Source organism: Myodes glareolus, chromosome 10 (genome assembly GCF_982192425.1).
Source record: "Myodes glareolus chromosome 10, mMyoGla1.1, whole genome shotgun sequence".
Lineage (NCBI taxonomy): Eukaryota > Metazoa > Chordata > Mammalia > Rodentia > Cricetidae > Myodes > Myodes glareolus.
Window position 1 is genome coordinate 59,629,802 of NC_142035.1, and position 27,409 is coordinate 59,657,210.

General features: G+C 48.0%; 3 protein-coding genes across 4 annotated transcripts in view; 2 read left to right on the top strand and 1 right to left on the bottom strand.

Moving 5' to 3' along the window:
• The first annotated feature begins 1,586 nt into the window (after nt 1–1,586).
• Nucleotides 1,587–12,948, top strand: Ppp1r14d (protein phosphatase 1 regulatory inhibitor subunit 14D). The gene is made up of 5 exons (XM_048459901.3): nt 1,587–1,772; nt 2,141–2,440; nt 12,159–12,242; nt 12,448–12,480; nt 12,678–12,948. Exons 2-5 carry the CDS (start codon nt 2,183–2,185, stop codon nt 12,741–12,743), a joined length of 441 nt encoding a protein of 146 aa, XP_048315858.1. The 5' UTR covers nt 1,587–1,772; nt 2,141–2,182; the 3' UTR covers nt 12,744–12,948.
• Nucleotides 12,949–13,955: 1,007 nt separating this feature from the next.
• Nucleotides 13,956–20,410, bottom strand: Zfyve19 (zinc finger FYVE-type containing 19). 2 transcript variants are annotated; one of them, XM_048459897.3, is made up of 11 exons: nt 20,223–20,410; nt 18,752–18,873; nt 18,561–18,611; nt 18,096–18,214; nt 17,856–17,998; nt 17,382–17,490; nt 15,513–15,722; nt 15,037–15,116; nt 14,686–14,784; nt 14,470–14,579; nt 13,956–14,383 (listed from the first exon to the last, which is right to left on the bottom strand). In XM_048459897.3, the coding sequence occupies exons 1-11, from the start codon at nt 20,274–20,276 to the stop codon at nt 14,305–14,307; spliced, it is 1,176 nt and encodes a 391-aa protein (XP_048315854.3). In that variant the 5' UTR covers nt 20,277–20,410; the 3' UTR covers nt 13,956–14,304. The 2 variants fall into 2 exon arrangements, with proteins under 2 accessions (XP_048315854.3, XP_048315855.3); XM_048459898.3 differs by having other exon boundaries at nt 18,752–18,937; nt 20,223–20,362.
• A 73-nt stretch (nt 20,411–20,483) lies between these two features.
• Dnajc17 (DnaJ heat shock protein family (Hsp40) member C17) overlaps nt 20,484–27,409 on the top strand; it is a 33,763-nt gene continuing 26,837 nt past the window's right edge. Inside the window, exon 1 of the mRNA XM_087911297.1 lies at nt 20,484–20,713. Coding sequence (XP_087767423.1) covers nt 20,636–20,713 — 78 coding nt within the window. The 5' untranslated portion in view covers nt 20,484–20,635. The remainder of the gene's footprint in view (nt 20,714–27,409) is intronic.

Sequence of the window (27,409 nt, forward strand, 5' to 3'; positions counted from 1 at the left end):
AGTCTTGGCTGTCCTGGAACTCACTTTGTAGACCAGGCTGGCCTCAACTCACGGAGGTCCACCTGCCTCTTCCTCCCAAGTGCTGGGAATAAAGACATGCACCACCACCGCCCGGCCCTTCTGCTGCAGTTCCTGCCTCAAGGTTTCTAGTCTGATTTCTCTTCAGAATGAACTAATCTATAAAGTGAAATAAACCCTTTCCTCTCCAAGCTGCTTTTGGTCCTGCTGTTTATCATAGCAAAAGAAAGCAGATTAAATATTCTATTTATTTGTTTGTTTGTTTTGTTTTTGTTTATGTGAGACAGGGCTTCTCTGTAGCTTTGGAGCCTGTCCTGGAACTCACAGAGATCAGCCTACCTCTGCCTCCTGAGTGCTGGGATTAAAAGCATATGCCACCACTGCCCGGTTTGAAATAAATATTTTAAAAAGAGAAGTTCAAGGCTATTTTCAGCTATGTAGCAAGTTTGAAACCATCCTGGGCTACATGAGACCTGGCTCACAAAAGAAAGAAAAGAAAAGAAAAGAAAAGAAAAGAAAAGAAAAGAAAAGAGAAAAAAGAAAGACATAAAGAAAATAAAGGAAAAAAGAAAAGAAAGGACAAAAAGAAAAGAAAGGAAAGAAAGAAAAAGTTGGGCTGGTGAGATGGTTCAGTGTGTCTAAGTGCTCACTGTGCAAACTGAATGACCCAAGCTTAGCTTCTGAGAGCCACAGAAAAGCTGTCCCTAGGGCTGCGCGTCTGTAGTCCTAGAGCTCCTATCAGTAACATTAGGCAGAGACAGGAGACTCACCCTGACCACAGGCTAGCTCGCTGGGAGTGCACAGTGCCACTGGAACATCAGCGAGAGGGACTGTTTCAGAGATGAGGAAGGAGAACGCTGTCCTCTGACCTCCACACATAAGCACTCATACACAGGAATAATACATTGAAATATTTATTTTTTTAATTAGCATGTATAAGACTCAAGATTTAATCAGTTATTGATTAATGGTAGAGGGCTTGCCCTGTACATGTAAGGCCTTGGTTCTACCCTCAGCACACTCAGACACACACACACTCAGACACAGACCCATGAACTACATAAAAGGACAATCATTATTTCAAGAGAACTACAGCCAAAAATGATGGTAGGAGTTGGTAGTTACATACGGAGAAGGGAGAAAGAGGGAGAAAGCCTTTTTTTTCATTTATTTGTCTTTTTGAGCTCTTCATTAAAAAGAAAAACAAACCACAAAACCTCCAGTTTTCTATAACTTTAAGTTATTTAATTTTTTTAAATAAAGGACTGAATAAATGAAAACACTCTCCTTAAAGATGGCAAGCTTGTTTACAAATCTGAGTCTTGACTCCTGTGTGAAGTTAGGTCTGCAAATTTCTTGTATCAGGAAGAAGCTGAATCGGAGGGACACATGACAGTAATCATGGCTCGTGAATGATAACGTTCAATGTACGCCAGTCTGCATAAATTTGCCTTAACAATCATAATAGCTGAACACACCCAAACACAGGGCACAGGGTCCACGGGGCCATGGGGCCCACAGGGTCAGAGGTAGCTATCTGCCAACTCTGTCCACTGGCTGAGATTGCCCTGGGTGGTGCCTCGCTCTGGTCAGGAATCCTTTTGCAGGAACCAGAACTGTCTGGCCACAGCTGCTCGGACCCACAGTGGACCATCTTCCGCTGTGGCTGGGGCCTGCAGTGGGCCATCCCCACAGCTGCTCGGGTCACAGTGGACCATTTAGTTCTAAGAAGATGGGATGCTGAGAGAATTCAGGTGGGTGACTTTAGTCACATTTCTAGAGCTAACCATGGGAGACAGGTGGGAGCCTCACACCCACTCAGGACTCACAGGTTCTTTCCTTCCTCTTCTCAAGGCCTGGCAGCCTGTTGACCTTTGCTTGTCTGAGGTTTATGTTTCTGTGGGCCCCAGCAGCTGCCGAAGGGAGGGGGTATGGCCCTGAATGCCACTAGCTGGCAGAGAGAAGCCGGGAGACTCATTCCCAGCTCTAAACAAAGCCCTATTGATCTTTGACCCCTGTCCCTCCCAAGCGTCTTGGCCCTCTTCCCGCCTCCTTTCTTCCTTGTGGGACTCTCCCTCTATTCTCCCTCTGTCCCTGCATTTTCCTCCATGCCCTTGCCTAGACCGGCAGTTTCCCCCAGCTCCTGGCCCAGTCCGATCTGTCCATGCTGTCTTCAAGTCCTACTTCCTGTACATCTCCCAAGCCTGACACCGACAACCCCGACAAGAAGGTCCACTGGGCTTCTGAGAAGAGAAGGAGGGCATCATCCACAGACTCAGAATCAAAGACTCACTTGGACGTCTCTAAGTTGCCCAGGTCCCGGAGGCCCAGCCGGCTAACGGTGAAGTATGACCGGGGCCATCTGCAGCGCTGGCTGGAGATGGAGCAGTGGGTAGATGCTCAGCTGCAGGAGCTCTTCCAGGTGGGTAGCTTGAAGCTGCCGGAGACTATGGACCCAGGCCGGGTTCCGATATTCGTAGGGCTTGCTTGGAGACATCTAGGGGAGCTGGAGGGATGATGTGTCACGGAGCATGCTCCTTCAGGAAAGTCTTGACTGTGTCTTTAACCCCTGTGTGCTGTGAAAAAGGTCTTTTAACATTGCTTGGACTCCGTTTCTGAGCTATACAAGGGTCTCTCCATGCCTGATGTATCTCTTTGCTAAGACTTTCTGGGAGTCAAATGACAGTTGAAGAGTACATGCTTGTCCAGACGTTGTTTTTATGTCTCTTTGGTGTACATCCGTGCAAAGAGCCACATTGTCCAGTACTGTCCCTATCAGTACTGTGGCTATTAGCTGTAAATGAATGAAGATGAAATAAAGTTTAAAATGTGGGTCCCAAGTCCCATGGATGTGGTTAAAGTGCTGACTGTCTCATGTGCCATATTGGCGGCACAGATGTGGACCAGCTCTACTGTCTCAGAATGGGCAATGCCGAGCTAGACAGAATAGGCAAGGAAGAGCACTGATACCGTGACCCCAGCTGGCTTTGCGTGTGCCTCTGACCGCCTTTCCTCAGCCTCAGCCTGGGAAAGGATGGGTCTTGCCGCTGGTCACAGGAGGGGCACCTTCATCAACTCTGTTTCCAGTTGATTCCTCAAGGATTACATTTTGACCTCTTAACGGCAACCTAGCCTCAATGCAAGTCCGAGCACGCATTATTTGATTTAACCCTCCCCCACAGCTCCATCAGGCAGGTGCTGTCTTTCAGCTGAGAGAGTGGAGACTCGGGGCTGGAGAGCTCAGCTGGTAGAGTGTGTACATGAAGTCCTGGCTTTGACCCCCAGCACGGCGCTCATGGTTCATGGTGGCACATTCCTATGGGAGGTAGAAGCTAGAGGGTCAAAAGTTCGCAGGTATCCTCAGCGACCTAGTGAATTTGAGGCCACCTGGGATACATAAGTGACTTGTTCAAAGTCATACAGCTAGGAAGCCGTGGGACTAGCAGTATAGTGTGGCCCCTAGCTGGAAAGTTTGGGCACTTATTTGAACATCCAGTGAGAACTGAAATCTACTAAAGCAGGTGCATGCATTGGGCCGTTTATAGGCCCCATGGTTGGGTTCAGGAGTCTACCCCACAGGACCGGGAGTTCTCATTGTTCACAAGGGTGTTTGTTACCTGTTTGTCTTCTTCCTTCCCCCTTCCCTCCTTTCCTTCCTATTTACCCTGCTCCCTTCTTTCCTTCTTTGGGTCCTGCGTCAGACCCTGTGATCCTTGCGAGTGAGGAGGCTGTCCTGCTACGGGAATAGGAAAGGATGGCAGAAGGAGCCTGGTCAGTCCTGCAGCTTACTGCGTCCTGTGTCTGTTTAGTACACGTGTTCTTGTCTGCTGAAGCATCCTTAGCCTAGCTGTAGAGGGTAGAGAGATGCCCCCGAGTGGGGAGCTAGAGAGGTGGACGTTCTTGGTCCCCATCTGTTGTTTTGCAGGGCACCTCCCCCAGCCCACTTCACTACTTCCAGCTCCTCCTCTCTGGCTTAGTTTCTGTTTCAAAGGCTTTCTTGGGCACTTGCTTGAAAAGTCTCCTATTCCAGACACCTCAGGGCGAGTCCTGCTGAAGAGCCTCGTTTTCCAAGGTGAAGATGGAGGAGGGGAGGGTGCATAGTAATGTGCCCGCAATGCTGGCAAGCAAGGCCCGTGAGAGAACCGCTCCCAGGCAGTGACTGGCATAAAACGGCTGGCCTATAGTTGCCATGGCAATTGTCCAAAGGTGCCTGCAGGAAGCAGCTCAGCGCCTGGGAAGTTCCAGGTGGCTGTGCATCTTAGATAGAGGTCAAGGTAACTCAGCTTACTCAGCTTCGGGTCTCTCTTCACAGTGCCCTCCGCCTCCGTGACTCTAACCTGCCCACCTCGCCCTGTGGCACTAGCTTGGCCTGGGGTCTGTGGGGAATGAAATCTGGGGATACACACAATCTGAGGGCCCTGAAGCTTCGGTTCTCCAGAAGTCACCTGAGAATTTGACTTCTAGGCAGGGACTTAATCAGCTGTACCTTAAGGAGACCCGTGTTTAACAACCAGCTCTTAAAGTCACGACTTGTGCTGACTTTTCCTCCTCCCCATACCACTCAGTCCCCTGCCTCGGGTTGCTATCCACTGCATTAGGTGTAAATCTAATGTGCACATCAGCAGGGGACACCACTGACCAAGAGTGAAATATTTTCTTCCTGCAGCTTCCATGATACTGGATTTTCCTGGTGACAGCTGGAACACATTCCTCTTGGGATGGTGACATTTTAAAGCAACAATCCATTATATTTTTTACTTTTTTTTTTTTGAGACAGGTTTCTCTGTGTGTGATTGTTGGCTACCCTGGAACTCGCTCTGTAGACCAGGCTGGCGTTGAACTCACAGATATCCACCTGTCTCTGCCACTCAAGAGATGGGATTACAGGCGTGCACCACCACTACCTGGCAGTCTATTACATTTTTCACTTTTTAAAAAATGTGGTTGCCAAACTTGGTAGCACATGCCTATAATCGCAGCTACTGAGGAGACTGGGGCAGAAGGATTGCAGGTTCAGGGCTAGCTGGGGCAACTTAGAGAGACCCTATGTTAAAGTAAAAACTACACAAAAGATCTAGGGCTATAGCTCAGTGTAGGTAGGGCACCTGCTCACCATGTGTGAGAACTTGGGTCTCACATCAATCCTGAGTACCACCAAATACATAAGTACACGGAAAGTGTTGTCGGACTCACTGAGGTGGCAAAGGTGCCACCACACAAGCCTAGTGACCTAAGTTTGATCCCTTGCACCCAAGTAAAGGCAGAAAGAGAAAACCAACTCCACAAAGTTGTCCTCTGACCTTGGCACATGTACTCCCATCATACACATGATGGTGATGATGATGATGATGATGATTGATGATAATAATTTTTAGAACGTTAAGCCGGGTCGTGGTGGCGCACACCTTTAATCCCAGCACCCAAGAGGTAGAAGCAGGCAGATTTCTATGAGTTTGGGGCCAGCCTGGTCTACATAGTGAGAGCCTGTCTCAAAACAAAACAAAACAAAACAAAACAACAGGTATTGTCAATGTGTCAGACACTGTTAGCTCATTCCGGCTGTTCTCCATTGCTAGTCTCCATGGTCGGGTGTGGAATGAAGGTGAGAACGGGGTTCAAATCAGGCATCAGCTGGCAAGAAGCCACCACACGCAACAGTGTCACAAGCTTCCCACACTTGTTCATCTCAGTGGGGTTGTTCTTCTCTGGTAATTCAAAATGTATGTGAGGGGCTGAGGGTGGAGCTCAGTGGTAGAGCATGTGTTTAGCATGTGCAAGGCCCTGACATTAGCGATGAGGGACTTGAAGGGGCTCTGATACAATCCTTTATTATCATCATTTTACTGTAGGGTCAGCCATGTACAACATATATAATAATATAGTAATGGTTTGGAGTCAGGAGTCTTTTTATAGAAGCAAATTTCTAAACTCTTTAAAAAAATATGGCTGGGCATGCCCTTAATTCCAGCACTTAGGAGGGTAGAGGCAGATGAACCTCTGTGAATTTGAGGCCAGCCTGGTCTACAGAGTGAGTTCCAGGACAGCCAGGTGGTTACAGAGAAACTCTGTCTTGAAAAAAAAACAATATAATAATAATAAAAATTGTGTATGTGTGTGCACACATGGTGGATATATGTGAGTATTCATGCCGCAGTGTGTGTGGAATTTGCTCTCTCCTTCCATTTTTGTGTGCTTTCCAGGGATCAAGTTAGGGCTCTCAGGCTTGAGCAACAAGCGCCTTCACCCGCTCAGCCATCTCAACAGCCCCAAACTCCTACATAGTTACAGTTATTCACTGAGTTTTGAGAAAGGGTCTTGCTGTGTAGCCTAAACTAGCCCTGAACTCCAGACTTCAGAGTAGCTAGAGTTATAGGCTTACTTTGCCCTCACTCTCCCCCTACCCTCTGAGGTTCTGATATACAAATTTAGGCTGACTGATGGTCAGCAGGCCAGGGCTGTGTTCTGCATTCCACTCAGTATCCACCGCCTGGGCTGTCTTCTCTAACTTTTTTTTTTTTAAAAGAATTAAATGTGGGGTTAATTCTGTCTAGTAAAGTCTTTATTTAAAATATTATCTCTTCTAGAGGCTCCACTTGACTCTTATCTATTTTTGGTGTTTTGAGACAAGGTCTTACTATATAACCTTGTTAGTCCTGAATTCACAGCTTCTGCTGAGCACTAAGGACCAACTGTGAGGAACGGAAGGCACAGAGGTAGCTGATTCTCAGACCTTACTAGGACTGGACATAAATCAAGTCTGAGCAACGAGTTGAACAGTCACTGTTGATCATACAGGGATTCAATAGAGACCTCAAAAAGGTCATTCTGCACTGTGAGGGCCAATGATTCTCTGGATTAAAGGCAACTTTGGACTGATCCCAACAAAGTTTAGAAACAAGTATTAGATCGATCAAACTGAACCACGAAAGAAGATTTTTTTTTTTTTTAAGTGCAGCTACTTTAGTAGGAGCAATGGTTCAGGGGTTAAGAGCACATTAGCACATTAGCTCAATCCCCAGAATCCACATTGGGCAACTCAGAACTGCCTGAAACTCTTGCTCTGGAGGATTCGATGCTCCTGGCATTATCACCATGCCTGCCTACATGCCGCCATGTTCCCTGCCGTGATGATAAGAACTGAACCTTTTTGAACTGTAAGCCAGCACCTCAATTAAATGTTTTTCTTTTTAAGAGATGCCATGGTCATGGTGTCTTTTCAGCAATAGAAACCCTGTTGTGTGTGTGTGTGTGTGTGTGTGTGCGCGCGCGTGCGCGCACTTATTTGAAGGCTATGTCAACTTCAGGTGTCACTCCTTAGGAGATGTCTACTCTTTTTTTATTTTTATTTTTTAAGAGTAGAGAGAGTTTAGGAGCACTTGTTGCTTTTGCAAAGGACCCAGGTTTGGTTCCCAGCACTCACACGGTGGCTTACAACCATCCATAACTCTAGTTCCGGGGGATGTGGCACACTCTTCTGACCTCCCTAGACACTGTGGTCTACACACACACACATGCAGGCCAAACACTTATACACATAAAATAAAATGAGTACATCTAAAAAATTCATTTTTATTTTATGTGTAGGATTGTTTTACCTCCATTTATATATATGAACCACATGCCTCTCCAAAGATGCTGAGAGAGTACCAGAGCCCCCGAACCTGGGGCTATAGGAGTTCATGAGCTGCCTAATGTGGGAGTCCTCTGCAAGAACAATTGATGCTCCTAACTACTGAGCCATCTTCCCAGCCCAGTCCACACCTTGTGTGTTTGAGACAGAACCTCTTACTGTGACCTGGGCCTTGTTGATTAGAAAGGAGGGCAGACCAGCAAGTCCCAGGGGTCCTCCAAGCTCTTGCTTCCTTCTGGGATTACCAACACTTGACACAGGCTGGCTTTTTATGGAGGTGCTGGGGATCAGCCTCAGGTTCTCATGCTTGTGTGACAAGCACTGTAGATGTTATCTCTCCAGCCTCCCATCTTTTGTGTTGTTAGAAACAGTCTCATGTAGCACAGGCTAGCTCAAACTTTCTTTGTATCCAAGAATGATCTTGAACCTCTGATCTTCCTGCCTTGATTCTTGACTGTTCCACCACACCTGTTGCTTTTGTTTTTCCAAAATTATTTTATTAGTGTGTGTGTTCTGTGTGTATGTGTGTGTGTGTGTGTGTATGATCTGTGTCTGAATGTGAGTTCACACGTGTCGTCATGCACATGTAGAGATCAGACGATAGCTTCCCAGAAATTGGTTTTCTACTTCCACTGTGGGATCTGGGGATCAAACTGAGGTCATCAGCCTTGTATGGCTATCACCTCTATCTGCTGAACCATCCCTTTGCATCTCTCCCTCCCTACTCAGATAGGGTCACACTACATAGCAGTGGCTAGCCTAAAATTCATTATCTAGACCAGACTGGCCTTGAACCCAGAGAGATCAGACTGCCTCTGCCTTCTGAGTGCTGGGATCAAAGGTGTGTGCTACCAGGACTGACCAGGGTTTTTTGTTTTGGTTTTTTTTGTTTGTTTGTTTGTTTGTTTTTCAAGACAGTGTTTCTTTATGTAGCTTTGGAGCCTGTGCTGGAACTCATTCTGTAGACCAGGCTGGCCTCGAGCTCAAAGAGATCCGCCTGCCCCTGCCTCCCAAGTGCTAGGATTAAAGGCCTCTGCCACCACCGCCCGGCTTGTTTTTAATTTTTAAGGAGAATTTTACTGTGTAACCCTTGCTGGCCTTTACCTGCTATGTATCCCAGGCTAGCTTAAAGCTTCTAGCAATTCTGCCTTAGCTTCTCAATTGCTGAGACTACAGGTGTGTGCTGTGACCTCTGACTTCTGTTTGTACATTTTGGGCAATTTCCTACCTAGTTACCCACTTTACGAGAATCGCCTAGTCCTGTTCCCCCCACACCCCCAAGACAATGAGCATAAGGATTTGGTTAAGTTTGTTTGTCTGTCTGTCTGTTTGTTTTGGAGACAGAGTCTCGTTTCAGACTTAGTAACCAAGGCTGACCTTCCGTCTACCTCCCGGTGCTGGGATTACAAGTGTCCTGGGTTTATGCTGGTCCTGGGGACTGAGTCAGGACTTTGTGCATGCTAGGCAAGCACTCCAGGCTGAACTATCCGATATCTCGTTAATTTTTACTCTCCAGATTGGAGAGGCTGCTTTTTCCAGGACTCTCCCTGGCCCCTGGCTTGATGAGCTTTCCGCTCCTTGTACTCCTGTGGTCTCCCATCTCGGCATCTGTCTGCAACTGTCTTGTAACTGCGCTTTCACTTGTCAGGATCGTGCTGTCTGTCTGTCTTGCTGTTACAGCCCTAAGACTCATTGTCGCCTTTGATACACAGTGTGCCTTTAATAAGCAGCTATAAAGTGTGTGAGGGCTGAAAGAGACGAGCTATAGGTGGCAGAAGTGAAGGGCATCTAGAGCTTTGGGGGAAGGGAGAACTCAAGAAATACTGATTTTAAAAAGTGTAGAAGTCTTCAAGTGTTAACAGTGTTACCTGTTAGTGAGAGGGGTAAGAAGGAAGAAAAGGCCTCTTTTCCTTTTTGCTACTTCATTTAATCTGTTTTATTTGTAATTTACAAAGTCAGTTTTATTGAATATAAACTGACATAGGGTAAAATGTGCCCTTTTGCAGTGTGCATAAAAATACAGAGTGTGCGGCGGGGTGGGGGGGATGGCACACGCCTTTAATCCCAACACTAGGGAAGCAGAGGCAGGCAGATCTCTGTGAGTTCGAGGTCAGCCTGCTCTACAGAAAGAGTTCCAGGACAGGCTCCAAACCATACCCAACCAAACTAAAGCAAAACAAAACAAAACAAAACAAAAAAAAACAATAGAGGGTGTATTTTTCCCTTTATAAAATGTTACATCGCCAAGGTAAGAAATATTTCTATCACCCAAGAAGTTCCCCAAATAATATTTGCCTTTAAACAAATTATGTAATTTAATTGCTATCATTTTAATGTATTTTGTTTAATATAATTTAAACAAATTATATAATTGCTATTGTATCCGGCTTTGCTACTGCTGTTGTTACTAATTTTCCTGTGTTTTGAGATATGCTCTTGCTACGTAGCTCTGGTGGGTCTTGTACTGTATATATAATCCAAGGTGACCTCGTACACACAGCAGCCCCCTGTCTCAGCTTTGTAAGTGCTGGGATTGTACCGGTGTGCCATCTGGTCTGGCTCCATATCTGTTTATATTATGACTCATTAACTGCCGATAATATGGAGGCTGTGTGAAGTCAAGGTCTTTGTTCACTGAGGTTCCCAAGTTCATAGTGCCAAGTTCACAGCAGTGGCTAGACACATGCTTCTAGAAAGGCAGATTCCAAATGATTAAGCATTTGGAAACAGAAACTTGGAAACCACTAAAAAAAGGTACAGATGGGGACTGGCGAGGTGGTTCAGCAGTAAAGGGGCTTACTGTGCAAGATGGGAGGCTGCCTGAGCTTGGTCCTGGGAACCCAAGCCCGCAAGCTGTCCTTTGACCCCACATCATATGTGTCACACACACACACACACACACACACACACTTTTTTAAACGATGATTATAAAATACTCAGCTAGGTATGGTGGCACACACCTATTTCCCCAGTACTCAGGAGGCTGAGGCAGAAGGATAGCCAATTAGGGATCATCTTGAGCTATCTAGAAGGATTCCATTTGATGTTTTATGAGACAGAGTCTCACTATACAGTCTTAGTTGGTCTGGAACTAGCTGTGTAGATCACGCTGGCCTTCAACTCTTAGGGATCTGCTTGTCTCTACCTTCTGAGTGCTGGGATTAAAGGCCTGAACCACCACACTGGGCATTTTCCCCCCACAAAGTACAGGATTTTTCATTGGCCTGAGACTCACTAGTAGGCTAGGCTGGCTAGCAGCAAGCCCCACAGATCACCTGTCTCTACCTTCCCAGGGCTGGGATTACAAGCACTCACTGCCGTGCCCCATGCCCATTTTAATTGTTAATAACATTTATTTATTTGTATGTATCCACACATCTGCGGTGCACATATAGAAGGGGTCATAGGACAACCTGTGGGAGTTGGTGCTCTGCTTCCACTACACAAGTCCTGAGACTTGAACCTGATCCTTTGGAAGAGCAGCCAGTGCTTTTAGCCATCTCTCTAGCTCTCCCCCTGCCCTTTAGAAAGGGTCTTATTCAATGCCTAACCAGACAAGGGCTGTCTTGAACTCTTGATCCTCTTGTCTCTACCTCCCAGATGCTGGAATTGCAGGCATGTGCCACATGCCCAGCTCCCAAGCTCCCATCTTCCTGTTTTGGGGTTTTAAGAGGTTTTTTGTTTTTTGTTTTTAGTATTTCTCCATGTAGCTCTGGCTGTTCTGAAACTCGCTCTGTAGATCAGGCTGGCATCAAACTCACAGAGATTTGCCTGCCTCTGCCTCCCAAGTTTCAGGGATTAAAGGTGTGTGCCACATTGCTTGGTACTTTTTTTTTTTTTTTTTTTTTTGAGACTGGTCTTTCTATATAACCCTGGCTGTCCCGGAACTCTTGTGAAGACCAGGCTGGCTGACTGGCCTTGAACTCACAGAGATCCACTTGCCTCTTCCTCCCGAGTGCTGGAATTAAAAGTGTGCACTCAGAAAAGTATCTTATTATTTTATGTGTATGGGTATTTGTCCTGCATGTATATTTGTTCTCCAAATGCCTGGTGTTCAAGGGACTACAGGAAAAGGTGCAGGAAACCCTAGAACTGGAGTTGCAGACAGTTGCAGCCTCCATGTGGGTGCTGAAAATCTAATTCAGATTCTCTGGGAGAGCAGCCAGTGCTCTTGTCTGCTGAGATGTCTCCCCAGAGCCATTCTCTCCCGAGACGAGGTCTCACTCTGAAGGTTGCTCTGGAACTCATGATCCGCTTTCCTCCACCTAGTACTGACATCACAGGCCCGGGTGAAGACCCTCTTCCTGAGTAACTCTTAACACTTTCACATAGAACATAGTAGGTGTTTAGTAAATGCTTATTGGATAGAATAACCAATGGACATTCTGAGTAAGCTGAGGAGGGGGATCAATATGGAAGATGAGCAGTTGAAAGCAGAGCTGGGTGGGTCCTTGGCAGGAACTGCCGTTCTTGCACCAGGGGGTCAAATCTCTCTGTTACTCTCAACTAGAGTCAAGAACCTCCTTCAGAGTCTGAAATTGATCTGGAAGCACTCATGGAGCTATCCACAGAGGAGCAGAGGACCCAGTTGGAGGTAGGATGGAAGCTGGGGCCTGAAGTTGTGCTGGGAGCTTAGGGTCTGTTTCCCTAAGGGTGTCATGACTACCAACTCACAGTGCCACACTAACCAACTGAGCTAACTGCCCGCTGCAAAGAACCAAGTTACAGGGGAGGGATCTTGGAGACTGATAGGCACTGTGGGGAAGTCCTATGTCTCAGTTCACCCTGCTCTCTTTCAGGCCATTCTCCGAGACTGCCCCTGTGACACAGAGGTAAGGCATATTCTATTTCCACAGTGGGAGAAGGCCAAACGGGGGAGGCTAGGATAAATAAAGAGGAACATCTGAAAGGGAAGCTTAGCCCTTGATAATTCTTTCCTTTTCTTGCTCTGGGGGACATTCGGAGACAGATTAGGGAGGGCAGCATGGTGACTGTGACTTGTTTGGTCTCATTGCTCTTTCTCCCACAGTCTTTTATCTCTGAGCTGCTCAGTCAACTCAAGAAACTTCGGAGACTCAGCAGGCCTTCGAAATAACACTGGAGAGAGCATATTCTGCAGCCTCAGCCCTGATCTGGATACTGACTATAGACAAGGATGCAGAAGACCAGGAGAGACGCTCGTATAGCCCGAGTGTGTGTGCAGACACAGCTGGGCTCTCTCTGCTGGGCGCTCTGGGAGTCAGTTGTGGCTGCTGCCTAATGCTTCCCTTGGCAGCCCAGATAAAAACTTTAGGAAACCAGCTAAGTGTGTGGAATGTGGTGTGTATCTGTGCTGGGGGATGGGACAGGGACAGTGATATCTTGGAAGACCAACATCCTAAGTCCCTTGGCTGTGCCCACATCATCCATCCATCATCCCCAGCCTACAGGTGTTGAGAATTCAAAGATTCTCAAAATTCAAAGCCTGGCTTTGAAGAGGTTGGAATAGTGAGGCCTAGAGGCCATGTGGCTAAAGCATGCAACACGCTAGCCTCACCAACAAGAGGGGCCCAACTGGTAAAGATAAGTTTTGAATTTCACCAAGGAGGCAACAGGAGGTTGATCTCCCTCCACTCAGTGTGGCAGGGATCTCTAGATGGTACTCTGATCTTGGACTGATCACCCGTATCAGTCTCTGCCCTAGAGAATTGAGGATATGTAGAGTGGAAGGGAGTGCCAGTTCCAACAGTACCAAGTTGTTAGAAGACAGATATTGGATCTTTGAGGCAGACAAGATGGGACAGGAACCAGGAGGTCCGTCTTCTGTGAGTGAGGCAGGAAGAGGGCATGTATGCAGTGTTCCTACATTCAGTGTTTAAGTACTAGAGGGGCAGATAGCCAACATGGAAGGGTCTTATGGCTAAGTTGAACTGTCCTAAATAGAAGGCACAATTCACTAAGATGAATATTCATACTTACTTGGTATGAGACCACCAGGACTCCTTACACCATAGTGGAACCTTTTTGTGAATTCCACAGGAGTCTGCTTCTACCCTACTGTGTTCTTAGCACCTCGCACAGGCCTCAGGCTCAGGGGCCACAGGGTTCTGGATATAGATGGCGTTGGGCGCCTGGAGGTACAGGTCAGTGGTAGGTCAGTTATACATGTAGCATGTGTGAGGTGTAGGTTCAATCCCCAGTACTGCCAGAACCAAACTCACAAATAAAGAGTCTAGAGCTAAGGATGTAGCTCAGTGGTAGAGTCTTTGTCCAGCATGTACAAGGACCTGGATATAATCCCTAGTACAGACAAAAAATTCTGGGCCAATGACTCAATAACATATTTTATTAGATTCACTACAGGCCAGGGCTGGGCCCTGGACCCAGGTTTCAGGGCTCATCTTTAGGTTCAGCGTGGTCTTCCCTATCTGCCTCTCGGATTCAGGTCAGTCTCTTGAGGACCTTTACTCCTCCTTTCCTCTGGCTCCTCTAAGACTCATTCTCTTCAATGGACTCTTTCTTCCTTACAAGGACTGTGAAGCTCAAAACACAGTGTGTTTGCTATCAGTAGAGTTGGATCTGCTATCCCACTGGATGGCGCGACCAGGCCCAGGTGGCCGTCCCTGTCTGCTGGCTGCCTGTGGCACTGCCACCTCAGGAGGTCATCAGGTTTTTTCTTAGTGTTCTTGGCCAGGAGTTCGGGGGTGGTATGCAGAAGTCTGGTGCTCTTTAAGATCAAAGCTATCGTGACCCTCCCTGGGGAGCAAAGGATGAATGGCAGAGATCTTAGCAGCCCTCAAGCCAAGATCAGTCTACCCCCAGAACATTCTAGCCACACCCACCGGAAGCACCGGGCACAGTAGAGGTCTCCATCACAACCAGCACAGCGTAGGGTGGCATCCTCATTGCAGATGCAGCACCAGGGGAGCTCCTCTTCCTCCTCAGCCTGGGGCTTGAGGAAGAGAGGAATGGAGGAAGTTAGGTACAGCTGGAGCAGTGAGTCAGGTGCAAGGCTGTGTGTGGCAAGAGTGGGGATGCCTGTGTGGGGCTTTTCTCACCTCAGTCTTTGCCCTGCAGGGTTGGGCCTGGGGTCGAGGAGCTGGTTCCACAGGGATGTTAAAGCCACTTGCCTCATCCAGGGCAGCTTCCTCAGTGAGCTGTGAACAGGAACGAAGAGAAGTACTTCTGCTCTAGGCCCAGGCTCCCCTCCCAGCGTTCTCTGTGGCCTAACTTCTCAGCTTCACCCTTCACCTCCTGCTGTATCTTCCTGATTTCTTGAGGTAGGAAACTAAAATTGGAGGTGTGAGACAACCACTCGTGCGGCGCTAGAGGCCAGGGAGGGAAAGCAGACAGCTGGGGCAACAGCGAGGCAGCGGCAGAACAAGGGTGATGGGTGGGTAACAGGCTACCTGCTGCAGGAGTCTCTGGATGGCTGTCTCTTCATCCTCCTCCCCATCACTGTCTGGTAGGCGATAGTCCTGGAGGCTCACTTGAATGAGGGGGCAGAACAGAGGAGGAGGTGAGATATTTCACCAGATGGCTGCCCTCTTGTCTTCTAGAATTGCTGATTCCCTGGGGAAATCAAGCTCCTGTGCCTCCCCTCCTAACCCTGCAAGGCTGGGCCATCAGTCTTGAGAGTGGAGGGCAGTAGGGGAGCATTAGCACCTGAAGAGACTGAAGGTCCGTCCCACTGCCTCATTATGCCCGCCTCAGAGCCCTCATTCCTTGCCCTGCCCCATTCTATCTCATGGCTCTGGACAGGACACAGACCCTCTGGCACGGGACCCTGAGTACCGGCTTTCGTACTAGCAGGGAAAGTGTAATCTGAGGTAGCAGTAGGTCTTGGCCAGGGGGCCTGTATAAGGAGGCTGGCCCGAGCCTTTACCTCTGCTGGGGTCCTGTCCCTGAAGTACAGCCAATCTTTTGGCCAGAGCCAGGATCCGTTCCTGCCTGGTGTTCTCCTCACGTAGCTCAACTGCTGCCTCAGCCAGCAGCTTGCTCTTCTCCTCCTCCAGGGACGAGCTGGCCTGACCCAGGGAATTTGTGTGCTCCTTCCTCGTACCTCCCTTGTTGAGGTCGTTCTGGAGGGGGGTCACTGGAAGGGGTAATATAGTTAGGAAGGCAGAAAAATTCCAAGATCTCACTCCAGAAGCCACTGAACCCATTTCTCAACTAATTTTTAACCATATGTTATCGGTTTTTTTTTTTTTTTTTTTTTTTTGCTCAGACTAGGCTTATACTATAGACAAAATTGCTATTTCTGCCAAATATAATTTTTTTTTTTTTGAGACAGAGCTTCTCTGTGGCTTTGGAGCCTGGAACTATCTCTTGTAGACCAGGCTGGCCTCGAACTCACAGAGATCTGCCTGCCTCTGCCTCCCGAGTGCTGGGATTAAAAGTGTGTGCCACCACCACCCAGTTTGGCTTAGAACTCTTGATCTTCTTGCCTCTGTCTCACAATTCCTAGGATTACAGGTGAGTACCATCATGTCTTTTTCAAATGCATCCGCCTCCACCCACCTAGTTAATAGAAGGTGGCTGTCCTATGGCTTGAGACTCATTGCCCTAAAGGATCAGGGTATGGGAGGCTAAGGTTTAGCTAGTCTATGTCTTTCAGGGCTGGAATCAGCATTCTCTGGGAGCAACAGCGAAAGGTCCTGAAGGAAGCAGCAGTCTTAGACAATGGGCAAGAAGAAATTTTATCAGAGTGGATGTGGCCCTGACGTGGTCAGAGCAAGAGCTTTAAAACCAAGCTGGCCACGACAGTGCACCCCTGCAATGACAGCGGCTGGGAGGTGGAAGCAGGAAGATCACAGCAAGTTTAAGGCCTTCTACACGAGGGCTACATGAGGCCCTATCTCATAAAATGAAACAAACAAAAACAAAAATAGCTTTATGTAGAAGGTTCGTCCCTGCCAGTTAAGGGCTGTGTGCCAAGTCCCTAAGCTTACCAAGTCTGCTTCTTTAGTTACACACAAGGATAACAGTCCCCCGACAGATCAGTGAGGGCACCCACTGAGACTATGCCTATAAAACAGTTTATATATCTTAGTTCTTCTGATACGTTTAAGGGGACAACTTCCTCTTGGGGGCGGGAAGTTGACAACTGCAGGATCAGGGGCGCCCAGCAGCATTCCTGCCTCCCACCTCCCAGATGGCAGTAGTACCTGTGAACTGTGACATCGGAAAAGTCTTTAAACATTCCAAAAGTGCCCTAAGGTAAAACTCATCCCTAGTGGGAATGCTGCTCTAGAGTCTCCAGGTGCCACTGTCCAGCACTCCATAGCATGACCTACATTCATGCTGTCCATGATGTCTGTGCAAGCTCACGTGGGTACCAACGGTTGAAATGTGGCTGGCAGTAGGAGGCAACTGAAACATAACTCTTTTAGTTTAAGCCTCTTCCCCATCATCAGTGCCTTCACTGCAGACAACACTCACTAAGCACCCACCATGAGCTAGGCGTCCCAAGCACTTACTGTATTTCTCCATTTATTCCTCATGGCTTCTACCACGAGACAGGTCTTTATCACATATAGCTTGAGTTTACAGAGTAGAGAGATTTAGATAGGTGAAGGAACTCATATAGGGTGGTGAAATTGGAATTTCCCATCTCTAGATTGGATTCTAGAGGCCTACACTGGCTCCCTTAGGAGCAAGCTAGTGTTGACCATTTTCTAACTCATATTCGTCTCTCAAGAGCGTAGGCAGAAGAGGCAGGGCATAACTTTGGAGAAGCCAAGTGGAAGGTTACCTGGGCCTCTTCGTTCCCAGTTGTCATCAATAGCCACCTCAGCTGCCAGCTGTGTGAGCAGATCCTGTGTCTGCTGAGCCTGGGTCCTGGAATCTGGTGCCTGGTGTGCCTGTGCAGAGGAGGGAACCTCAGTGGGGAATAGGAGTACGTGGAAGGCCACACCAGAAGTCCAGAAGAAGTCTGAGTCAGGGGTGAACGCTGAAGAGTTTTCAAAGCCCATGGGAGGGGACGGATTCAAGGTCCACACAGGTGAGCAGGTCTGGCAGCTCCCAACAGGACTGAGCATCCTCTTTGCTGCCGCACTCAGTCCTGCTGCTGGGCACTTGTCCTTTGGCTTGAGAGCAGGCCTAAGGCTCAGGAGGTAGGGGTGGGAGGCTTTGCTAACTCCTGCAAAGCACATGACCATACATGTAGCTGGGCTTCTGTAGGGTGCTTGCCCTAGGAAACCCTTCTCTCCCAAGACATAACACTCACCGGTCTCACGTGAGAAGGTGGCGCTCTGCCCTGTAAGGCTGCAAGCCGATTCTCCATCTCCTGTGTGGAAGGGATGGAACCCTGGACTTCATCCTTCAGTGCAGCAAGCCGTGCCTCTATCTCTGCTTGTGAGGGTACTGACTCTGCAATTAGCAAGCAGAGGATCTGTCAGGGCCAGAGGCAGCTCAGTCCCAAGCCCTTGCACTATGCCTTTTAGGTCTCCTGCTCCCTTAAACTCACTGGGCTTATTTTCCTGACGGAGCCGTGCTAGGCGATCAGCGATGGCTTGGTCTTGTTGAGTCAGGCCCTGGCTCTGGAAAGTGCTGGGTTTTTTCTTGGCTTCCAGGGCTGCCACACGCCTGGCAGGATATGAGGTAGACACTCTTAAGGCGAAGAAGACTGAACGCACCCATCCAAATCGATGAGGGCCTCCAGAGGTAGACTTCTGTGGCCTCTATTTATGTGGTACTGCTGCCCAACCTAGTTGATCAAGTGTAGGGTATTCCTGACAGGGAAAGAGCTCCCAAATGCCTTTTCTGAGAACAGATCAATGAGCGGCTTTCAGAATCTAAGAGGAAAACCAGGAGCCTGGAGTTGGGCATTCTCTTTATCCTGCACCCATCTGATCTGGAGACCGGAAGAAGAGCCCTGCTACTGGTGTCCTTGTCCTTTGCCGTCCCCACTGGTCCTCTTTTCAGTACTTACTTCTTGTAGTTCTGAGGTGGTGACCACTTGGAGGTATTGTCAGATGGTCCTCTAGAGAGGGAATTTGGTGTGAGAAAAGCCCATCACCCCACATCAGTGGTTTCTACCCCAAATACTTCCTGTGGCCACAAGGCCTGCTCAGATGCTTACTGTTGTGTCTGTCTGAACCCTTGCCCATGCCCAACTCTCACCTGGTCAGAACCGTGTGGCACTGCTTGCAGACCTTCTGTTGAGTGTTGCCAGCCCGAGGTACCAGAGCACTGAAGCTAAGACAACCATTACAGAAGGCCCGGCCACAGTTCTTACAGCCGTACTGGAAGAAACAAGCAGGAGGATCCATCTCTCACCCGCCCCTGTCAGCTCATCTCTGGGGCTCTCTAAGCACTCAAAGAAAGAAACTGAAGTTGTGACCAGATGTTGGAAGGAGGGAGAGAAATGAGATCCCTGGGTCCAGGGAGAGATAGGGGTAGGGCAACCTCTTGGTTCCCAGACTCTTGTTCAAAGCAGATAAAATTTCAGACAAGGCTCACATGCTTTCTACCACTTTCGATTCTTACCACGGGGTGAAGAACAAGGACACACAAAGCCCTGTGAGTCAGGGCACTAGCTAGTCAATGAAAGAGAACCAGACAGAGTTCAGAAGCCATGCTTTCTCTGCTCTGGCAAGATGGTGGGCAGGTTGGCTCAGGATAGGGTGGTAACAATAGCTCATTTACTAAGTATTTAGTGTGTGCCAGGCACACAGCGTGGACCTAACCATCATAATTTACACACATTATCATATATGATCCTGACGCCCACCATTAGCATCTCTATTTTAACAGAGGCCAGAGAAATTACATGACTTGTTGAACGGAGGTCTTTCAGTGCCTAAGACAGGGCAGCTGAAATTTGAACAATGACTCCAAAATTCACGCTCCTGAAGTGCCCCAGTCCTGCATGCCATGAATTCACCCCATTTATTTCCCACTATCTCCCCGGAAGCTTACAGGGAGAATCTGGTAAGTGTGTGCTGAGAACAAGGTCTTTCCATTGTACCCTGGGGGGAAGAGGTAGCAATGAAGTCTAACTCGGAGAAGGGCAGGCTGCCAAAGCGCAGGTTTCAGAACAGAGAGTAACGGGCGGGCGTGGTGTGACCCACAGCGGTCATAGGATATTAAAGACCGAGATGGAGAAAGGAGGGCAGGGAGAAGCAGGAGGCAGATACTCCACTCGGCGGTAAAGAAGGGGAAAAAAGTGTAGCTTTTGGAAATTGACACGTTATAATTTATAGGGTACTTTCAGCTCCAGCGCTTCACCAAACCCCCTTAGGAATTTTATTTTAATTACATTATTTCTTTGTGAGTGTGTGTGTTAACATGTGCGTGCCACGGCACGTGTACGGAGATCAGAGAATAACTTGCGGGAGTTCTCTCCTCCTTGGGGTTCGAGGTCATCAGGCTTAGCGGCAAGTGCGTTTACCCGCAGAGCCAGACCATCATCTTAACCCCGAAAACGAGTAGGCGTTCGCCCCACCTTACAGAAATGTTAACTGAGTTACTTCGTCAAAACCACGCCACTAGAAAGAAACCGTTAAACTGGGTCTTGGGCCTGTAAGTCCAGTGCTCTTCCCTTCGCCCCGCGTCCTCCCTTGGCCCTCCAGCTCTCCAGGAGAACACTCGCCTCCTTCTTGAAGATGGTGAACTTGACAGCACAGCCGTAGCACCTGCTCTCCATGGCGTCTCTCGGCGCCGCAGATCCGGAGGACAAGCCCCTCACCACCGTAGGGCAGGCCGCTCAAACCCTCAGCCTCTGCAGCCCAGCCCTACACGCCCACCTGCGCCAGGCAGCTGCCGCCCAAGGCGGGGAATTCTGACTCTCGGCTCACTCCGGCGCGGACGGCCGAGGAGTGTGGGATGCTGGGAGTCGTAGTTCATTTTCCGCGGCGCTCTCCTTCACATTCACTCAAACCTAAACTAAACCGCGTCGATTCCCAGAGGGCTTAGCGCGGTTGGCCGGCTCCAAGCGGGTACCCACTTCCTGCGCGCGCTCAGACTCCTGGGAATTGTAGTATCAATTCGGACAGGGCTAGAATCATGGCAGTGACTAAAGAGCTCTTACAGATGGATCTGTACGCGCTGCTTGGCATTGAGGAGAAGGCGGCAGACAAAGAGGTGAGAACCTGAGAGGTATAGCGGCTCTTCGGTCCTCGCGCCCGGCCCGCGCCTCGTCCCGGCTCTCTGGGCTCCGCCTTATCCCGGCCTGGGAGCGAGTACCGGCCTAATGCGTAAAAAGGTGGGAGGGGGGAGTTCTGGGCATTTCCTGAAAGGCTTAAGGACCTCGTTAGAAGGGAGGCACTGAGGACTCGGAACTGTGACTGCGCTGTCCTGAAGCCGCCAATGTGCTTGGAGGCCGGTTCGAATCCGAGAGCCCAGGACTGCTTTTTTGCGCCTGCGCAACAGCAGTTGCACAGTGTGTGTGAAGGTGTTTCAGTTTCTCTAAACTAGCTGTTTTAACTTCAGGTGGAGCCTGGGAGGGAAGAAAAGACAGTTCTCTAGACTCTTCGCTCCCTCCTCAGCCCCTCCTGCCCTGGATTTGGCGTTGAGACCTAGGACCCAGAGAGCTCTGCTTTCTTTTCCGCTTTTTAAATATCAGATGCCCAAGTGTTGCTCTTCGCGTGTGCTACTTAGCGGGTTAAACAAGAGGATCAGAAGGTTAAAGCAGGCAGTGTGGAGCTCACTTATTTGAAGTGCTGGTCAAGGCGCCCGGAGTGAGGCAGATCAAGATGTACTTAACGTTTCTGTTACTTACTCCTGGATTGTGGTGGTCATTGTAACAGTATAGGCAGGGGCGTTCATCGGATAAAAAGTAATGTCCACCGTGCTGGGCAGGGTGGTGCGAGCCTGTAATGCCTGGGAGCTGGAGAGAGGAGAATCAGGAGTTCAAGGCCAACTTCAGCTTATAGAGTTTATGCTCAGCAAGAGCAGCAAGGGCTCTTAACTGCTAAGCCATCTCACCAGCCCCTGTTTTATTACTTTTAATTTGTGTATGTGTGTGAGATCCAGAATTACAGTTACCAGATGTTGCCAGATGTGGATGCTGGGAACTGAACTTGGGTCCCCTGGAAGAGCAATATATTCTTTTACCTGCTGTGCCATTCTTCGGCCGCCAATGACTGTTTGTTTTTGTTTTTTTTTTAGTGGATATGTACTCAGGATGGTTTTTACATGTTGAAAGTATTGTATTGTAACACGCAAGGAAACAAAACAACAAAACCTCTCAATCGACTCAGTGGATCAGTAGTTAAGAATGCAGAGGACCTGAATTTGGTCCCATCGTGACTTCAGCTCCAGGGGGACCAGATGCCCTTGGCCTCCTTGGGTATCCACAGATCTGTGTGCATATCCACACTCAGATACACACAGGCTCCATTGGTAAAGCAGGGACCTGAACTCAGTCCCTAGCACATATATAAAACCCATGTGCCAGTGCATACCTGTAATTCTAGTGCTGGGAGGGGCAGAGATAGGATCCTGGGAGCTTGCTGCCAATCTAGCCAAATCAGTGAGCTCCAGGTTAGGTGCGACCATGTCTCAAAAAGTAATTGGGTTGGGTATGGTGGGGTAGGTCTTTAATTCTAGCACTTGAGAGACTGAGGCAGGTGGGTTTCTGTAAGTAGACTTTTCTTTCTTTCTTTCTTTCTTTTTTGTTTTTTTGTTTTGTTTTGTTTTTCAAGACAGGATTTCTCTGTAGCTTTAGAGCCTGTCCTGGAACTAGCTCTTGTAGACCAGGCTGATCTCGAACTCACAGAGATCCGCCTGCCTCTGTCTCTCAACATGCTTCCTCCGCATCTGACTGATGACTGACTCTCTTGTGGTGACCCACAGATGTGAGTCCCGTTCCACCTTGACTAAAGGTCACAGAGTTTGAGCTTATCTTACTCTTTCAAAGTTGTTGACAACAAGTGTGGCTACAAACAAGACGTCCTGACCTAGGGTGTGGTTACTTGGTGTTCTGGACATTAAGGTGGCCCATTGAGGTGGATCTGCTCCACCCTGACCAAAGGTCAGAGAATTCAAGCCTATTCCTGCTCCTTCATTTTAAAACAGGAGGTTTGACATAGGGAGAGGCTGCCTACAGGATACCTGGTCTAGGGTGCACACCCTGCATATCATGCCCCAAACATCAAATGCTTTACTCAGGAAATAATGGTTAGATGTCTCAACTATTGAAGCAAGTAACTGTTCTGGTTGTCCTTTGTGTCATGTTAAAGCAGTCTTCATGTCATGTTAAAGCCTTCTCCCCCCCCCCTTGTATTGTGGTATATAAACATATGGAAAATAAACGCTGGCTGATTCAGGATTCAGTATTCACTGAATTTCCCTCCCAATGATGTTTCTGTCTCTCATTTCTCTCATGTCTCTGTTCCTTTTGCTTACTAATTCTAATCCTGAATGCAACATGCAAATTTTGTCAAGGCTGGACCCTGACACTCTCTGCCTTTCCTCTTCCCAGAATTCTTAGTCTGGTCACCCCACCTATACTTCCTGCCTGGCTATTGGCCAATCAGAGTTTTGTTAAACTAATAAGAGTGACAAATCTAGCCGGGCGGTGGTGGCATACGCCTTTAATCCCAGCACTCAAGGGGCAGAGGCAGGCAGATCTTTGTGAGTTCGAGGCCAGCCTGGTCTACAAGAGCTAGTTCCAGGACAGGCTCCAAAGCTACAAAGAAACCCTGTCTTGAGAAACCAAAAAAAGAAAAAGAAAAAACAAAAAAGAGCTAGTTAATAATAAGCCTGATCTAATAGGCCAAACAGTTAATAATTAATGTAAGCCTCTGTATATTTATTTGAGACTGATTGACTGCAGGACCAGGCAGGACGGAAGCTTCTGTCTACAAGCCAGGACTTCACAGAGAAATCTTGCCTCAAAACAAAGCAAAACGACAACAACAACAAAACCCCACAAAACTTGAGTCATTTCTAAAGTTCTCTTCCGAGAACTCAGACCATGAGCTCGTAGTTTGTCATTCCAGTCGCCATGCATGCCTGCTGCCATGCTTCTACCCGTGATGGTGATGGACTCTTATCCCTCTGGAACCCAATGAACCCAATAAACTCTTGCTTCTGTAAGTTGCCTTAGTCTGGTGTTTTATCAGGCTCTCATGGAGCCAAGGCTGTTCTTCAACTCCTGGTCTTCCTTTCACCGCCCAGGTGCTGGGATTCCAGGTGTGTGCCTTGCTTCTTTTTATGTTTTAAATTGTGGTAAACATATGTAACATAACATAAAATTGGGCATTTTGTTCCTTTTTGAATAGGATTTTCAGTAGTATGAAGAACATTCACATTGCTATACTACTGTTGCTACCATTCCATCTGCAGAACCTCTCCATCATCCCAAATAAAACTGTGTAGCAAATAAATATAACTCCCATTTCCTCTTCCCCTAACCCGTGAATTCCTAGCTACCGTCCCTTTCCTCTGTGACTATGATTCTGTGCCGCCGATAATACTGTCCTCTTGTACATGGCTTGTTTCATTCAGTACAGTGTTTACAGAAGTTGACCATGTTGTGGCTTGTGTCAGAATTTCCTTCCTTTCTAAGGCGGAACTCCATTGCATGTGTTTGTACTTGTTAATCTGTTGATGACTATTGGGCTGCTTTGCCTTCCTAGCACAGTGTATAAAGCTGCTGTGGACGCGGCTGCACAGATAGATGTCTGAGCTCTGTATTCTGTGGGGATGTAGCTCAGAAGTGGAGAACTTCCTGTGTTCCAAACCCTGGAGTTTGATCTCCAGCACTACCAAAAACCAGGAAAAAAAAAGTCTTTTGGATATAAACCCAGTCCAGAAGCCCTGGGCCATATGTTGGTTCTAGGTGGAGTCTTCCAGGACCTGCAGTTTGACCGTCCACAGCAGCCGTGCTGTAACCTCCTCCTCATTGCCAAACATGTTACTTCTATTTTCCATGTTCTGAGTAACAATGAATTGGGCCACCGATGAGGATTGTTGGACTTTTTTTCGGGGGCTGGGGCTGTTGAGACAGGTTTTTTCTGTGTAGCCTTAGCTGTCCTGAAACTCCCTCTGTAGACCAGGCTGGCCTCAAACTCACTTTAATCCTACCACCACCTTTTAAAAAATTTCATGTGTATGGGTATTTTGCCTGTATGTGTGTCTGTGCACCACATGCATGCACATGAGGAAGTCAGAGAGGGTGTCCAGTCACCTGGAATTGGAGTTACAGATGGGCATGAGCATCTTCGGGTGCTGGGAATCAAAATTAGATCCTCTGCAGGAACAGCCTGTTTTTATTTATTTGTCTGTTTTGGTTTAGTTTTATTATTTTTTGTTTTGTTTTGTTTTGTTTTCCGAGACGGAGTTTCCCTGTAGTTTTAGAGCCTGTCCTGGAAGTAGCTCTTGTGGACCAGGCTGGCCTCGAATTCACAGAGATCCACCTGCCTCTGCCTCCCGAGTGCTGGGATTAAAGGCATGCGCCACTACCGCCCGGCTTGGTTTGGTTTTAGTCTCACCTTAACAGACTTGTTTTGGGGACTTTTACACCCAATACTTCTGCTAGGACACTCTCTGCTCTTGGCAGGTGGCCATCTAATTGACAGGTGGGGGAGAGGTGTTCCCTGATGAGCCACTTCACTTAGTTGTCCCAAACCTTCAGGGAGCCTTGCCTCTCCAGGTGGAGACCTCGTAGCTGCAGCCACATTAATGTCATTCGCTCACTTTTGGCTGCTCCCATCAGGATGTGAAAATCCTGGCAGAAACTTCCTGTTTTGTTTGCTGCAATTTCTAGCTCCTCTAACAATGCCTAGCTTTTGACAGATGTTCAGTAAACACTTGGTGAATGATTGAATGAACATACAGTGTTGTTTTCAGGCACAGTGAAGCTAGTTAATGTATTTACAATATTATGATTCAATGCAAGCTGCCTTGCAGGAAGGTTGTAGTGACTTACACTCCCACCAAGTAGGTATAAGGTCACCCATCTCTCTGCTTGAATCCCTGACATTTGACCACAGCATACCAGGTGCCCACCTGAACCTTCACAAAGTCAAACTTTCTTTTCCTGCCTTCCTGTGTGTTTATAGGAACACACTTGTGTGAGGAGGATAGAAACATTTCCTGTAAACATTACTTCTGGTGCCGGAATCAAACCCAGGACCTGCACATGCTAAGCGTGACTCTTCCTGAGTTGTCTCATAACCTGGAGACATTTCTATTAAGTGCTTGCCGGTGTCGGGCTGTGTCTGGTGCTGACAGAAGCGTGAGCTGACGTTGTCCTTGGTGAGTGGCCACTTCTGTTCTGCTTCCAGCCTCTGTCTCTTGCTTCTGGATCATAATTTTGAAATTCAGAGGCTACTGCGATTTTCCTAGAAGCTCACATTTTCTTTTTCAAGTTTTTTTTTTTTTTTTTTTAAATCATGCGTCTGTGTCTGTTTGTTGGGCAAGCACACAGGGATTCAGGTTCCCTCAAAGGCCAGAGATCCCCTGGAGCTAGATTGCAGGTGGTTGTGAGCCGCCTGATGAGGGTTCTAGAAACTGAGCTCAGGTCCTCTGTAACATCAGTAAGTGCTCTTAACTGCCGAGCCATCTCTGGCCCGAAGATTGCCTATACACATGCCATGTATAAAGTAAGAGTTCTTCTACTTTATCTTCCGTGAGGTCAAGAATTACTGCCTGTCGTAGCTGCCATGATTTAAAGGTGGGTGGACAGCAATGCGGAACACCCTGCAATGCTAGGAATTGTAAATGTGTCACTTGAAGTGGAAAGGAAAGGACTTTGGAGTCAGACTGCCTGAGCACGGCTCATGACTTGCCTCATTGGTAACTGAGAACAAATATTTAACCTCTCTGTGCTGTAACTTCCACGTCTGCCCAGTGGAAGTGACGACAGCCCCTCCGGACTGCATTGCTGTGAGTCAGGATCTGTATCCAGCACGCAGTACAGCACTGGCATGCTGCCAGGTGGATCTTGCTGTTTGCGTTCTCATTACAAGTGCTGGTTTGTTTCTGGAAACAGGGTTTCTTGTGAGCCAGGCTTGTCTCGAATGCCTGATCCTCCTGCTTCTCCTTCTCAAATACTGGGATTGTGGCTGGTACCACCATGCCTCATTCATTGAATGTTTTAAAGTTAAATACTTATCTGTGAGGTACACATCTGTAATCTCAGCACCTGGAAGGCACAGCCAGGAAAATTGCCCGCAAGTTTGGGGCTGTCCTGGTATACACGGTTCCAGGCCAACCAGGGCCACATATCGAGATTGTGTCTCAGAAAGCCTAAATAAGCCTGCAAGATGGTTCAGCAGGTAACATGCTTGCTGCCAAGCCTGATGGCCCAGTTTGATCCTAGGACTCATGTAGTAGGAGAGCTCCAACATCTCTGAGCTGTCCTCTCCAGGATCTCAATGGAGGCAGAGGTCAGGATAGAAGGGAGGTAGGGTCAAGCGAAACAAATTTGAGCATCATGCAAATCAAATTGATGGAGTTTATCACCATAGGCAAGGTCCCAGGTGGGCATGTGGGAGGTGAAAGCTGAATAAAATGTCATTTCTGATTTCTGCCAGTTCCGACTGTGTAGTTACTCGTGAACTTTGAAGCGGAAGGAGGCTCAGTAGAACCGTGAAAGGGAAATACTGTGGGAATGAAAAGACAAGCATGGATGACAGGATCGAGGAAGGCTTCCAAAACCTTAGGGGAAAAGATTATCAACATAGTTGGGGACTCGAGAGATGGCTCAGTGGTTAAGGCTGCTTGCTGTTTTTGTATAGAACCTGGGTTTGGTTCCCTACACTCATGGTGGTGGCTCACAGTCATCCATAACTTCAGTCCAGGGGATCTGGTGCCCTCCTCTCCCCTCCC